Raw genomic sequence first — 16,224 nt, forward strand, 5'->3', positions numbered from 1 at the left:
CTTCTCTGTCTGCATTAACAAGGACAGAGAAGAAGAAACTGAGGATCATTTGTTTGTAAATGTACTGTGCCTTTAACAATTAGATTGTTTTATCTGTATTTTCTTTTAAGTGTCATAACTGGCTAAAACCTGGCCAATAAGAACTAAATTATGCTCTCTTGGAAGTAGTCCCAAGATTCGGTTACGGACAACACAGGCTAACTGACAGCAAGAGCACACTTTGTAGAAAGGTCTAGACTTTAAAAGGTTGACAACGGTTGTCACACATCACAATGTATTATTTTTCTCTTTCAAAGACACAGGTCTTTCCATCATTGTATATTTTTTTTGTGTGCAAATGATCCTCTGCAGCAGAGGTAACTCTGGGTCTTCCTTTCCAGTGGCGGTCCTCATCAGAGCCAGTTTCATCATAACGCTTGGTGTTGAATGCTGAGCTGTAGTCAATGAATAGCATTCTCACATTGGTGGTCATTTTGTCTAGGAGTGAAAGGGCAGTGTGGAGTGCAATAGAAATTGCATCATCTGTGGATCTGTTGGTGCAGTATGCAAATTGGAGTGGGTCTAGGGTTTCTGGGATAATGGTGTTGATGTGAGCTATGACCAGCCTTTCAAAGCATTTCATGGCTACAGAGGTGAGTGCTACTGGGCAGTAGTCATTTAGGCAGTTTACCTTAGTCCTCTTGGGCACAGGGACTATGGTGGTCTGCTTGAAACATGTTGGTAATACAGACTCAGACAGGGAGAGGTTGAAAATGTCAGTGAAGACACTTGCCAGTTGGTCAGCGCATGCTCGGAGTACATGTCCTGGTAATCTGTCTGGCCCTGCGGCCTTGTGAATGTTGACCTGTTTAAAGGTCTTACTCACATCGGCTGCGGAGAGCGTGATCACACAGTCGTCCGGAACAGCTGATGCTCTCATGCATGTTTCAGTGTTACTTGTCTCGAAGCGAGCATAGAAGTCATTTAGCTTGTCTGGTAGGCTCGTGTCACTGGGTAGCTCTCAGCTGTGCTTCCCTTTGTAGTCCGACGTTCGTCGGAGCCGGTGTAGTACGATTTGATCTTAATCCTGTATTGACGCTTTGCCTGTTTGATGGTTCATCGGAGGGCATAGCAGGATTTCTTATTAGCTTCCGGGTTAGAGTCCCGTTCCTTGAAAGCGGCAGCTCTACCCTTTAGCTCAGTGCAAATGTTGCCTGTAATCCATGGCTTCTGGTTGGGGTATGTACGTACAGTCACTGTGGGGACGACGTCCTCAATGCACTTTTGATAAAGCCAGTGACTGATGTGGTGTACTCTTCAATGCCATCGGAAGAATCCCGGAACATATTCCAGTCTGTGCTAGCAAAACAGTCCTGTAATTTAGCATCTGCTTCATCTGACCACTTTTTTTATAGATCGAGTCACTGGTGCTTCCTGCTTTAATTTGAGCTTGTAAGCAGAAATCAGGAGGATAGAATTATGGTCAGATTTGCCAAATGGAGGGCGAGGGAGAGCTTTGTACGTGTCTCTGTGTGGATTAAAGGTTGTCTAGATTTTTTTCCCCACAGGTTGCACATTTAACATGCTGATAGAAACGAGGTAAAACTGATTTAAGTTTCCCTGCATTAAAGTTCCCGGCCACTAGGAGCGCCGCCTCTGGATGAGCGTTTTCCTGTTTGCTTATGGCGGTATACAGCTCATTGAGTGCGGTTTTAGTGCCAGCATCGGTCTGTGGCGGTATGTGGTACAGCTACTCAGGCGAGCAAAACCTCAAGACTTCCTTAGATATCATGCACCAGCTGTTGTTTACATATATGCATAGGCCCCCGCCCCGTGTCTTACCAGAGGTAACCTGCCAGCTGTATGTTCTTAATGTCGTCGTTCAGCCATGACTCGGTGAAACATAAGATATTACAGTTTTTAATGTCCCATTGGTAGGATATACGTGCTTTCAGTTCGTCCCATTTATTTTCCAGCGATTGAACGTTAGCTAGCAGGACGGAAGGCAAAGGCAGATTAGGTGCTCGTCGCCTGATTCTCGCCTGATTTTCACCCTGATCTTTTTTCGCAAAATCTCAATTTTCTTCTCCAGCGAATGACGGGAATCTGGGCCTGGTCGGGTGTCTGTAGTATCTCCCTCCTGTCTGACTCATTGAAGAAAAACTCTTTGTCTAATCTGAGGTGAGTAATCGCAGTTCTGATGTCCAGAAGCTCTTTTTGGCCATAAGAGATGGTAGCAGCAACATTATGTACAAAAGAAGTGAAGAACAACGCAAAAAAATAAACAATATAGCATGGTTGGTTAAGAGCCGATAAGACGGCAGCCATCCCCTCCGGCGCCATCACACATCACACCATAGTGCCCTCAAAGCTCATCACTAAGATTAGGACCCTGGGACTAAACACCTCCCTCTGCAACTGGATCCTGGACTTCCTGATGGGCCGCCCCCAGGTGGTAAGGGTAGGTAAAAACACATCCGCCACGCTGATCCTCAACACGGGGGCCCCTCAGGGGTGCGTGCTCAAAAGATTTGGCATGGGTCCTCAGATCCTCAAAAGGTTTTACAGCTGCACAATGGAGAGAGTCCTGATGGGTTGCATCACTACCTGGTATGGCAACTGCTCGGCCTCCGACCGCAAGGGCCTACAGAGGGTAATACGTACAGCCCAGTACATCACTGGGGTCAAGCTTCCTGCCCTCCGGGACCTCTATACCAGGCGGTGTCAGAGGAAGGCCCTAAAAATTGTCAAAGACTCCAGCCACCCTAGTCATAGACTGTTCTCTCTGCTATCGCACGGAAAGCGATATCGGAGCGCCAAGTCTAGGTCCAAAAGGCTTTTAAACAGCTTCTACCCCCAAGCCATAAGACTCCTGAACAGCTAATCAAATGGCTACCCAGACTATTTTCACCCCCCCTTCTACGCTGCTGCTACTCTCTGTTATTATCTATGCATAGTCACTTTAATAACACTACCTACATATCCATTTTACCTCAATTACCTCGACACCAGTGCCCCCGCACATTGACTCTGTACCGGTACCCCCTGTATATAGCCCCGCTATTGTTATTTACTGCTGCTCTTTAATTATTTGATATTCTTATCTCTTACTTTTTTTGTTGTATTTTCTCCAAACTGCATTGTTGTTTAAGGGCTTGTAAGTAAGCATTTCACTGTAAGGTCTGATTTGATGGTTTTTGTGATTGCACTTGAAGAAACTTTCAAAGTTCTTGAAATTTTCCACATTGACCGACCTTCATATGTTAAAGTCATGATGGACTGTTGTTTCCCTTTGCTTATTTGAGCTGTTTTACCAAATAGGGCTATCTTCTGTATACCACCCCTACCTTGTCACAACACAACGCATTAAGAAGGAAATTCCACAAATTCACTTTTAACAAAGCATACCTGTTAATTGAAATGCATTCCAGGTGACTACCTCATGAAGCTGGTTGAGAGAATGTGTGTGCAAAGCTGTAATCAAGGCAAAGGGTGGCTACTTTGAAGAATCTCAAATATAAAATATATTTTGATTTATTTAACACTTTTTTGGTTACTACATGATTCCATATGTGTTATTTCATAGTTTTGATGTCTTCACTATTATTCTACAATGTAGAAAATAGTCCAAATAAAAAACAATTCTTGAACGAGTAGGTGTGTCCAAACTTTTGACTGGTACTGTAGGTGCAGTGGAATGTGTTGTTTTACAGGGTCAGCCATAGTAGCACAGCGCCCCTGGAGCCAATTTGGGTTGTCGTCTCAGGTATTCGAAACCAGCGACCTTTCAGTTCCTTGCCCACCGCTCTATCCACTAGGCTACCTGCCACTCTGAATCAGAAGAAACTATTGCATAATCACGTCGATGGATGTTTAAGCCGGACGTGATGTGAAGATTGCTGGTGTGTGTGTAACAGGGCTTGCTTGGCATGGCGATAAGCTAGCTGTGAACCACCTTCATGGGCCTAATTGCTGTTTACTGTCAAGCTGATTGCTGTGTGATCTGTTTATGTAACTTCTCCCGATAAGGAAACAAGAAACATCAGATTTAATCACTGATTGTGTTCACAGCAAGTTGAGGTAATAGGAGTTATATCATGGTTATCATGGCCTAGTTCAGAGGAAAGACACAGGGTCATTCACCGGTGGCGTTGATTCACTCACTTGGCATCCTGTAGAAGAGGCGTTCTCCCGCCCCGTCGTTGCTCTGGAGGAACTTGCTGTCGATGGACCAGTCCAGGTGGGTGATGAAGCTGGAGGACTTGTTGCACTCACCCACCTTCTTGTAGCGCTGCGCCACGGCGTACACATCCACCAGGCCGTCATTAGAGCCCACGGCCAGGTAGCTGCCATCCGGAGAAAACTTCATCTCATGAATCACTTCCTTCCTGTCTTTAATGTGTACCACCTCCGTCATGTCCCTGGGAGAGAGAGAGAGGAGTGGGAGGGTGGATGAGAGGGAGGGAAGAGAGATGGAGGGGAAGAGAGAGAGAGAGAAAAAGAGAGCAAATCAGCAAAAGAGAAAGAGTGAGGGAGAGAGACAGATAGAAAGAAAAGAGTGAATTCCTCGGCTCTGTACAGAAGGTTGGCTGGCTAGCTCATCCGTCTACCTAGTGGCTTTGTTTAGACAGGCAGTCCAATTCTGATCTTTTGATCAATCACATCAGATATTTTGACATCAGACCTTTTTCAGAGCTGATCTGATTGGTCAAATTAGTGAAAAATATATCACATTTGGGCTACATGTGTAAACTCAGCCAGTGAGCAATAGCAGATGGACTGGGTCCGTTCATTGTCATTATGGGCCAATTGCAACCATCAATGGCCACCAGATGATCATCAGCTGATCTCTCGCTAAAACATCAATACGCACTAAATTCCTCCGCAGAGCTGATCTCAATTGGAACCATTATGGGTCACCTCATTAACACTCCCTAAATCTGATGTCAGCGTTAATTTAGTCCAGCGTTTCCCAAACTCGGTCCTTGGGACCCCACATTTAGGTTTTTGCCCTAATACTACACAGTTGATTACATTTTCAAAGCTTGATGATTAGTTGTTTGAATGAGCTGTGTAGTACTTGGGCAAAAACCAAAACATGCACCCTTTGGGGTCCCAAGGACAGAGTTAGGGAAATGCTACTTTAGTCCTTGCTACCAAAGTCTCTGAAGATGTGTTCGCCCTCTGGTGGGTATTATCATCGGAACAACGATGAGCAGACCTAGGGCGATTGATCTATTTGACAATAATTCTGCACAACTGAAATAAGTATTTCCTTGTTTACCACAGCAAATCTACTGTGGCAATTATCCGACATGTTGTATGAATGGAAAAATAATGTTGGTGTAGCCTACTCTTATTATTTTATTTGTTTCCAGTTGATGTAATCCATTAAATCAGGGGCGTAACTTTGGTTTTAGAAGTGGGGGGGATATGATATATATATATATAACTTTGTATCCAGTCGGATAAACACTCCAAACAGCCTACCCGACCGCTCAGAGACATCCGCATGGTCCTAAAGCACACTGTTCCCTCGTTTTGTATCACATTCCAATGATAAAACTGGGGGGGACAAAAATGTGAAAGTTGCACCCCTGCATTAAATACTGTCTTTCAAGGAAAATTATCTGATGGTCATTTGGTCATTTCTTATCAAGATCGGGGGTAAAATATCCCTGGACAGTGCCTATTTGAAATATGTAACTAATCTATATTTTATTTTATTTTATCAAATGAAAATGTAGGCTAATAGAGTTATTTGAAATGGCATATATTACATTATTTAGCTATTTAAGGTGAAACGTTTGAATGAAATATAGGCCTTCTACATTCTTATAAGGCTGCGTTTACCCCAGGCGTTCCCAAACTGGGTCCTGGATGCAGCTGTCAGCTGTCATAATCACGTGACTCGGTAACAACGAGAGATCAACTGATCAGCTGGTTTATTCTTGTGGGTTTTTCGTTACTAGCAAGTTTGCTTTAATATGCAGATGCATGTAACCTCCCGTTAGTAGCATTTTCAGAAATCCAGCAGTGATGCATAGCACAGCGCTACCTTCTGCTTGTTATTTGTAAAGCCAGCTGAAACAATGAGGCAGCCTCACCACTAGACTCGTCCTCCTACTGTCTCTCTCTGCGGAGGAGGCATTACAATGAAATCACCACAGTCTTATCACACCTGCTGCTCCCACACAAAAGCAATTTTACCAGCCCAGACTTGATTAACTCATTTTTGACTGGTCATTTTAGATGGGGGGAGTATGTAATCGCAGGATGGCTAGACAGTATGGCTTCATATTCTAACAACGTGCTGTAATTGTTAATCATGGTGCCAGTGATGGGTGTCTCCTATCCTGAAAAACTCCTAACCATTAGATATGGTGAACAGTAATTATAGGGAATAGCCTATGGGGAATATCAAGGTATACAGTGCACTATGTGGCTCAATAATCAGCCAACAGCTATAGCCAACGATGAGGTGAATAAAAAGTCAAAGTAACAAATCAAACCCTTCTAAACATACCGTCTCTCAGTCAAAACCATACAGCACAATAAAACATAGCCCCAGGCAACAGATATTCAATCCAATCATAAAAAGCTGTTTCTGCTGCTGTAAGCTCACTCATTTCTAATAGACTGAATACAAATCAGGAGCGCTGCTCACTTCAAAGTGCAGCGTGGGGATTAGCCACTTCAAAAAGTATTGATTAACAGCACTGCGGACCAATTTACTATAACTTAATGGAAAGTGCAGGCCTGCACACTGGGTCTGCTGGGGAGTAAATTAAACTGAGGCCTTCAATCAGGCTTTAAGTGATGAATTAAGCATCTCAATATGGGACTGTTTAAACCCGAGGTTTTGGCCCACTGTAGGCTAGGTTTCATAACTTTATGGCCCTTCTTTACAAGATGTATCTGAAGAGTTTGATGCTGAAAATACTTTCACCAGCTTTGGCATAATTCAACCTGCTGGGCACACACTGGTTGAATCAATGTTGTTTCCACGTCATTTCAATAAAATCAAGGAAATTAAAAATCTTAGAAGCCTTTTTAAACCTTGAATACACTACAAGTTTGCATTTCCTCCAAATACCGGGTGATCAAATGAAGATTCTCTAGGGACTAAAGCTGTTAGCAGTACCTGACTCGGAGCACAGTGAAGGAGCCGTCCTTCATGCCAAGAGCAAGCTGAGAGCCATCGTGGCTGAAGGCCACACTGCGGACAGCCTCTTCCATGTTACAGCGAGCTATCAGGGTGTGGTCTGCCAGGCTCCACATCCTGAAAACACCACACACACACACACAACACACACACAGTCGTGACCAATCAGCACAGTTTCAGCTATGAACATTGCCTATGTAGAGACAGTCCTAATAGAGTAAATTATATGAGTAGTAGTTAAGTGACAGAAGTTTTAATGAGCTCGTTTCAGCTGCAGGGTGAAGGCTTGAATTAAGTTGAATTAAGTTGAATTAAGTTGAATTAAGTTGCTGAGATGCAGGAGGTGTATGTGTGTGTGTTTATTATGGTGTGTGCGCATGTGTGTGCACTCGGACTTGTGAGCGTGTATGTGTGTGCGTGTGTGTCTGTGAGACAGAGACTAATTGGCTCCTTGATTGGGCCCTCAGAGAGCTCCGTCTCTCCTGCTAGAGCAGGGTTGTGTGGGTCTGTGTGTGTGTTGTGGAGGAACTGATCCAGTTCTACTGATAGCAGAAGTGAGGCCTCATTATGCATGATCTGTCCCCTGCACAAGCTGACACTTTGTCTTCTCTATATGTAGCTCTGAACTAGCCTACAAATGTCCCTGTTAGAAATGTGAAGAACAGTGTCATACAAATTAAGGGCTGTCTGAAAGCGAGGAAAACCAATGAACCAAACAGGACGAGTAGTACTGCAGGTCAGGGTTCACTGAGTGGATGTGATTAAGATGAAAAGTCTGGATGGAGTGGTGTACTAAAATAGAATGGACAGAGATGTTGGCCTGGGTGATAACTACTGGGTCTATAAAGATGCTCCTGAGGGAATTGATGTACGTTGCTACATTGCTGCTGGAGATAATACTGACCGTACAGATCGATCGTCACTGCCGGTCACAGCGAGCGGTTTCTTGGGGTGGACGTCCAAAGCCCAGAGCTCTCCCTCACAGTGACCCTGAATGATGAGCAGAGGCTTGTCTCTGTCCCGAACCATCACCTCAAAGATCTCACTGTCCTGCGTCCCTGCCAGGATACGGTCTGCCCTCCAACACACACTACGGATAGACAGCCCTGAGAGAGAGATGGAAGAGAGGGAGGAGGGAGAGGGAGAGAGAGGGAGGGAGAGGAAGATAGATGATAGAGAGAAAGAGAGAAAGAGAGAAAGAGAGAAAGAAAGAGAGAGAGAGAGAGAGAGAGAGAGAGAGAGAGAGAGAGAGAGAGAGAGAGAGAGAGAGAGAGAGAGAGAGAGAGAGAGAGAGAGAGAGAGAGAGAAAGAGAGAGAGAGAGGGAGAGAGGGAGAGAGAGAGGACATGACAAATAATGAATGCTCTGTCATGTATAACAAAAGTGGTGGGTCGAATGCAATCCCACCCGTTCTTCAGCAGGTGATGAAGGGTAGCATCCAATCCACTTCATCATGTTTTACACTTCAATCAAGAGTTAGAAACTATTATATTCAGACAATGTTCCGATTTTCACAGAGTACATTTCAGAAGAAGAATGTGTGGCTGATACAGGTCGACTTTCATTTGGGAAGAGAGAGATGAAGCAGACAACTCTAGTGAGAAACAGATTGAGCTTCTTCAGCGAAGCCATTTCAAGCAAGCAAGGCATCAGCAAGACATCACCCAATGCAAGACATCACCCAATGCAAGACATCACCCAATGCACCTCATCAGTACTAAAGAGTCTGTAATTCAGTCAGTAGAAGCACAGCTATAAATCCCCAGACTATTGTTATAACAAGGGTAGGCCATCATTGTAAATAAGAATTTGTTCTTAACTGACTTGCTTAGTTAAATAAAAGTTTTAAAAAATAATTTAAAAACTCAATAACATCACAGGATATGAAAACAATTATAAAACAATACCTGGCAACCAGAAACTAGCTACAAAACAATGTATAGGCTAACAGCGTACCTGCAACCGAACCAGTCTCATAATCTGTGTGGACATAAAATACCTGGCAACCAGATAACTCGAGTTAATTGGCTGCACAATACACTGGGGGGAATAACCATTTCTGAAAAGTAATTACTTATCTCAGATGTCTTCTCTCTAAAACCGATCTGCAGTTGGGAATCAAACCTTCACAAGGACGCAAAATTTTCAAGAACAGAAGTTGGAAATCCCTTAATACAGAGGGTACAGAAATCATTTGTAGAACATTCTAATCTAAAGCTACAAGCTGTCATGAAGGTTTACTAATTTACGTTTGGAAAAGTTATGCCTTTTGCATAATGACATTCCTACTGACCAAACCGACAAGATCGATTTAAACTCAATCAAGATTCATATTACAATATTTATTTCCGAAGGTCTTTGACCGGCCACCAAACACCCAACAAGGCCAGTATCTAATCCCAGGGTGTGTGTGGGGCTTTCAGAAAGGCCACAACCTTTATAACTGTCACTTTCCTGTGAAAGGTCAGATATTAGTATTCCCCACCCCCGGGGATGGCTGGGGACACAGAGCTTTATGGGGCTTTTACCAGCCCCTAGCTACCACTAACAGCCAAGCAGCCCCTAGCTACCACTAACAGCCAAGCAGCCCCTAGCTACCACTAACAGCCAAGCAGCCCCTAGCTACCACTAACAGCCAAGCAGCCCCTAGCTACCACTAACAGCCAAGCAGCCCCTAGCTACCACTAACAGCCAAGCAGCCCCTAGCTACCACTAACAGCCAAGCAGCCCCTAGCTACCACTAACAGCCAAGCAGCCCCTAGCTACCACTAACAGCCAAGCAGCCCCTAGCTACCACTAACAGCCAAGCAGCCCCTAGCTACCACTAACAGCCAAGCAGCCCCTAGCTACCACTAACAGCCAAGCAGCCCCTAGCTACCACTAACAGCCAAGCAGCCCCTAGCTACCACTAACAGCCAAGCAGCCCCTAGCTACCACTAACAGCCAAGCAGCCACATCTCAGAACAGAGGAGAGGAGAACAGAGGAGCAAAGGAAGGGAAGTGAGAAGAGACTCATTGATAATACATGAGTGCCACTGATGGTTTCCTCAACTTAGCAGGAGGCATAGAGCAGAAAGAAACAGGGAGTTGACTAAATGTCATCTGTCACAATGGTTTAGAAACCTTTATTCTGTTTCATCCATACAGCACAGACTCTCTCAGACCCAACCATCTTTTATTTTTCTGTCTGATTTGACTAACATGGCTTCCTCTGGCTCAGATGGATTGAAATGGATGAGTGGCATTGATTCTCTCTCTCTCTCTATCTGGCATATTTGATTCTCACTCACTCACTCACTCACTCACTCACTCACTCACTCACTCACTCACTCACTCACTCACTCACTCACTCACTCACTCACTCACTCACTCACTCACTCAAATACACAGGGATAGGCTGATAAAACACCATGGCAGGGATCTCAATGAGCTGAACACACATCGGTCTCTATTAGGCAGAACACACTGACTTAAGTGACCTTCACATACTCACTGGTTACAGTATGTTAACCCCTGTACACATACATGAGTGTCTGGATCGACCTGCTCACACACCCCTGCATCAGAAGCGTGGACTCTGACCCTTAAATCTATAGACAGCACACACAACCCTGTCAGCTTAGATGGATCTCCTTATAAAGATGTGCCCCTCATCTCTCTCATCTCTCCATTAAAATATATGCTCTGCTTTTTTGACACCACACTCCAAAAAGCCTGCAGGCTCTAGTTTTGTCTTATCTTGATTATTGTCCTGGCGTGTGGTCAAGTGCTGCAAAGAAGGACCTAGTTAAGCTGCATCTGGCCCAGAACAGAGCAGCACGTCTTGCTATTCACTGTAATCAGAGGGCTAATATCAATACTATGCATACCGGTCTCTCTTTTGTGTGGACCCCAGGAAGAGTAGCTGCTGCTTTAGCAACAGCTAATGGGGATCCTAATAAAATACAGGGACAAGCACAAACATGCGGACCCTGACAAGGTTTGATCAGCCTTCTGGCCCCCTGCTTCTCTGGCATCTCCCGGGAACCTGTGAAGGGCCTATCGGCTAATGCACACCGCTTAGACTCTGTGACGTTGGGCTAACGCTCATCAACCAATGAGTCCCATGTTGATTAAACCAGGCCTTCAACCAGGCCTTAAAACAGGCCTACCTTTATACCCCTGCTCAGCTTCCCGAAGGTCGATCTTAGTGATAGGCTTGAAGTCCACGTCCCAGAGCCTGACACAGCCGTCACGTCCCCCCGTCGCGAAGCCCTCCTCACAGGCATACATGCTGAAGATCCCAGCCTACACACAGTGAAGTCAACTTTAGTTTTAGGCAAGGGGATTATCAAACTGTTCTGTGCATAGAAAAAGGTACTTGGAAAAGGAATATGATTTCAGACGGAGTGTGGGTCAAAAAGTCTATTTTCTGTATTGGAGACAAAAAAAGGGGCAAAATCCTCATTTTGAATGCTTTTCAACACCTTATAGATTTACAAAAGGCTTCAGGGATGGGATTCATAGGCAGGGAAGGGGAATTGAGTTGCTGCAGTGTATGGATGTACGCAATTATAGATGAGAAGGTTTGGGTTTAGCCGGAGCGGGAGTTTGGATGTCCGGAAGTGTACAGCCAATGGGTGTTGAGAATTTGAGTGACGTATTTCACTCACCCCATGAGCTGCCTGCACCGTGCGCATAAGGTTCAGTCCTTTCCACACGTAGATATCCCCATTCAACGCCCCAGAGTACGTAACATCATCTTTAGCCGACGCAACACACAGAATGGTCTGTAGGTCCCCCGTCTTCCCGAATATCCCCCGTTTGGGCGTCAAGGCGTTCCCGCAGAGAGCCCAGAACTAGAGACATGGAGAGGGGGAAGATGCAGAGGTGGCGAGTGAGTGAAAGAAGAAGGAGAGATGAGACAGGGAATGAGATAGAAGTACAAGTATGCAATGATAGAGGAGGGAAAGGAAAGGTGAAAGACAAAAATTGGAGAGATGAATAGAAAGGTGGATAAAACAGGCAATGGAGGAGAGATAGAGAGAGGTGTATAAAACAGAAGATAGAGGAGAGATAGAGAGAGGTGGATAAAACAGAAGATGGAGGAGAGATAGAGAGAGGTGGATAAAACAGAAGATAGAGGAGAGATAGAGAGAGGTGGATGAAACAGAAGATGGAGGAGAGATAGAGAGAGGTGGATAAAACAGAAGATGGAGGAGAGATAGAGAGAGGTGGATAAAACAGGCAATGGAGGAGAGATAGAGAGAGGTGGATAAAACAGAAGATGGAGGAGAGATAGAGAGAGGTGGATAAAACAGAAGATGGAGGAGAGATAGAGAGAGGTGGATGAAACAGAAGATGGAGGAGAGATAGAGAGAGGTGGATAAAACAGAAGATGGAGGAGAGATAGAGAGAGGTGGATAAAACAGAAGATGGAGGATAGGTAGAGAGAGGTGGATAAAACAGAATATGAGAAAGAGAGAAGGTGGACAATGACAGGAAAGGATAGAGCGAAGAGGGAAAGAACAAGAGCACAGAGATCAGCGTTTGGAGATGCGTTGCTTCAATCACAACTGTTCATTTGCTAGCCAGCCTGATCTTCTCCGAGCAGATAGCATGGCGCTTGTTTCTAATAAAGCTCACAGCGGTTAATTCAAAGATGTATGTCTCATACCATAACTGGAGATGGTACTACACTCTTAGAAAAAAGGGTTCCAAAAGGGTTCTTCGGCTGTCTCCATAGGATAACCTTTTTTGGTTCCAGGTAGAACTCTTTTGGGTTCCATCTAGGAGCCTCTGTGGAAAGGGTTCTACATGGAACTAAAAAGGGTTCTACCTGAAACCAAAAAGTTTTTTTCAAATGGTTCTCCTATGGGGACAGCCAAAGAACCCTTTTTGGTTCTAGACAGCACCTTTCTAAGAGTGTAAGCAAAACAACTACAAATGTGATTATCCATTGCTACTCTTTGTGAGGAATTTCCATGTACATATTTATTGTAAACTGAGGGCTCTTCAGTAAGTTCAGTGTTGTATCTGTGTGTGAATGTGAGTGTGGGTACACTAGGAGACAGCCCTTCCAGAGGGGAATGACAGACCAGATTACTGCTTGTGACCCAATGAAAACAATATGTTCCAGTCCCCCTAACACCACTTTCTCATTCTGCTGCTAGGATATCTGAGAGCACCTACTTACTCCTCCACTTTTAACAACAACCGTATAAACGTACACGTTGAAGAACAGGGGTTCACAACCTAGGGATCACACCCCTGTGGGGGGACCGTCCTTGATTGTTTTATTGTATTTTTTAACTCTGCAATGCTTTGGTCTAGAAACAATCAGTAAAATGCAGAGGAAGAGGCAACTCTGATGAACATTGGTTTGTCTCAATGACATTCAGAAGCTGAGCTATGACCTCCTAAAGTAAAACAAATTGGACAGTCAAATGTCAAAAAGAGATGGGAACCCCTGTTGTAGAACTTGAAAATAGACTGCTGCTGGCTGCATTGGGTAAGGGTAAACCATCCCAACATTGATAGCTCCCCATAAGTTATTTTTGAACTTGTCTCAAAGGTAGTGCATGGACTGACTGAGCAGACTGTGTTGTTAGTCTGAAGCTCACCTTGATGTGCTTTACCCCACAGCTCACCAGCCGGTTCTGCTGAAAGGGATCCCAGGATATATCGAAGATCTGAAAGACAGCCAAGCCAATAACACAAAAAACATTTCCTCTCAATCACACAGAAAGTCAAGACGCAAACACATTGTATACTCACATACACACTTAATCAATACACAACACACATACGAAAACGCAAACATGCGCACAGCACACAACAGCCTACCCTGTCTGAATGTCCTGTCGCAGTGGCCAGAACCTTCCCTTTCCTCCAGTCCCAAACACACACTGTATTTTTGCCATCCAGCCCCACAGAGGACAGCCGCTGAAAAGGAGAGAAAGGGGGACCTATTCATTCATCTGCAAAACAAAGGAGGGAGGCTGTTTCTATTCAATGGAGAAAGCTTAAGAAATATTCATTAATATACTGTAAATGGAGGATTTTTTCCTTTATATTTTCATAATCAATTAATTTACAGTACCAGTCAAATGTTTGGACACACCTACTCAGTCAAGGGTTTTTCTTTATTTTTAATATTTTCTACATTCTAGATTCTAGAATAATAGTGAAGACATTAAAACAATGAAATAAGACATGGAATCATGTAGTAACCAAAAAAAGTGCTGTATTTTATATTTGAGATTCTTCAAAGTAGCCACCCTTTGCATTTCAATTAACAGGTGTGCCTTGTTAAAAGTGAATTTGTGGAATTTGTTTCCTTCTTAATGCGTTTGAGCCAATCAGTTGTGTTGTGACAAGGTAGGGGGGTATATAGAATATAGCCCTATTTGATAAAAGACCAAGTCCATATTATGGCAAGAACAGTTCAAATAAGCAAAGAGAAACGACAGTCCATCATGACTTTAAGACATGAAGGTCAGTCAATGCGGAACATTTCAAGAAGTTTGAACGTTTCCTCAAGTGCAGTCACAAAAACTATCAAGCGCTATGACAAAATGGCTCTCATGAGGACGGCCACAGGAAAGGAAGACCCACAGTTACCTCTGCTGCAGAGGATAAGTTAATTAGAGTTAACTGCACCTAAGATTGCAGCCCAAAGAAATGCTTCACAGAGTTCAAGTAAGAGACACATCTCAACATCAACTGTTCAGAGGAGACTGTGTGAATCAGGTCTTCATGATCGAATTGCTGCAAAGAAACCACTACTAAAGGACACCAATAAGAAGAATAGACCTGCTTGATCCAAGAAACACAAGCAATGGACTTTAGACTGGTGGAAATCTGTCCTTTGGTCTGATGAGTCCAAATTTGACATCTTTGGTTCCAACCGCCGTGTCTTTGTGAGACGCAGAGTAGGTGAACGGATGATCTCCGCATGTGTGGTTCCCACCATGAAGCATGGAGGAGGAGGTGTGATGGTGTTTTGCTGGTGACACTGTCAGTGATTTATTTCGAATTCAAGGCACACTTAACCAGCAGGCTCCCACAGCATTCTGCAGCAATACGTCATCCCATCTAGTTTGTGCTTTGTGGGAATATCATTTGTTTTTCAACAGAACAATGACCCAAAACACACCTCCAGGCTGTGTAAGGGCTATTTGACCAATAAGGAGAGTGATGCATCAAATGACTTGGCCTCCACAATCACACGGCCTCAACCCAATTGAGATGGTTTGGGATGAGTTGGACCGCAGAGTGAAGGAAAAGCAGCTAACAAGTGCTCAGCATATGTGGGAACTTCTTCAAGACTGTTGGAAAAGCATTCCTCATGAAGCTGGTTGAGAGAATGCCAAGAGTGTGCAAAGCTGTCATCAAGGGTGGCTACTTTGAAGAATCTCAAATATAAAATATATTTTGATTTGTTTAAAACCTTTTTGGTTACTACATGATTCCATATTTGTTATTTCATAGTTTTGATGTCTTGACTATTCTTCTACAATGTAGAACATAGTAAAAATAAATAAAAACCCTGGAATGAGTAGGTGTCCAAACTTTTGACTGGTACTGTATATGGTACTGCATCATTTCAACATGGATATTAGGGTAATATTTGGTAGATACGTTGATCAATGAGATTTCATCCTATTTTCACCCACTCAAAAAGACAGCCAGAAGTTTGTTGAATTCACAATGTGTATCACTATGCTTTCAACCATCTAAAAGCACAACCAAATTCCAATAGATAATCAATGTTTGATATTTAGTTTATTTATACAACAACTTAATGTGTTATCACTGTGCTTATCTTATAGCACAACCACATGACCTGGATTGCAGTTTAGATGACATTAAAAGTACATGGTGCAAGTGATCAATGCTGTTCAAGATTCTGAGCAGATTATTACAGCAATTATGAAGATCTCCACAGACCTGCGATGACCTATGCATACTATCTTGAACATGCATGCTTTATATAATTATATAAGACTTATAGTTACAGTAACCTCAAAATGTGGCCATGGATGTTACTCATTACATTAAGATAGACTATTTACTATATTATGAAAGTAATATTGAGTT

General features: G+C 43.7%; 1 protein-coding gene across 4 annotated transcripts in view; it reads right to left on the minus strand.

Moving 5' to 3' along the window:
• The window catches only part of LOC139562199 (echinoderm microtubule-associated protein-like 6), a 126,308-nt gene that overhangs the window by 81,696 nt on the left and 28,388 nt on the right, over positions 1-16,224 (minus strand). For all 4 annotated transcript variants that reach the window (XM_071379646.1, XM_071379643.1, XM_071379645.1 and 1 more), the window contains exons 3-9: positions 13,969-14,067; positions 13,746-13,814; positions 11,796-11,981; positions 11,295-11,430; positions 8,049-8,250; positions 7,124-7,261; positions 4,144-4,400 (exon numbers count right to left, since the gene is read on the minus strand). In XM_071379646.1, the coding sequence (XP_071235747.1) occupies positions 4,144-4,400; positions 7,124-7,261; positions 8,049-8,250; positions 11,295-11,430; positions 11,796-11,981; positions 13,746-13,814; positions 13,969-14,067 (1,087 nt within the window). The remainder of the gene's footprint in view (positions 1-4,143; positions 4,401-7,123; positions 7,262-8,048; positions 8,251-11,294; positions 11,431-11,795; positions 11,982-13,745; positions 13,815-13,968; positions 14,068-16,224) is intronic.

This window comes from Salvelinus alpinus, chromosome 32 (genome assembly GCF_045679555.1).
Source record: "Salvelinus alpinus chromosome 32, SLU_Salpinus.1, whole genome shotgun sequence".
Taxonomy (NCBI): domain Eukaryota; kingdom Metazoa; phylum Chordata; class Actinopteri; order Salmoniformes; family Salmonidae; genus Salvelinus; species Salvelinus alpinus.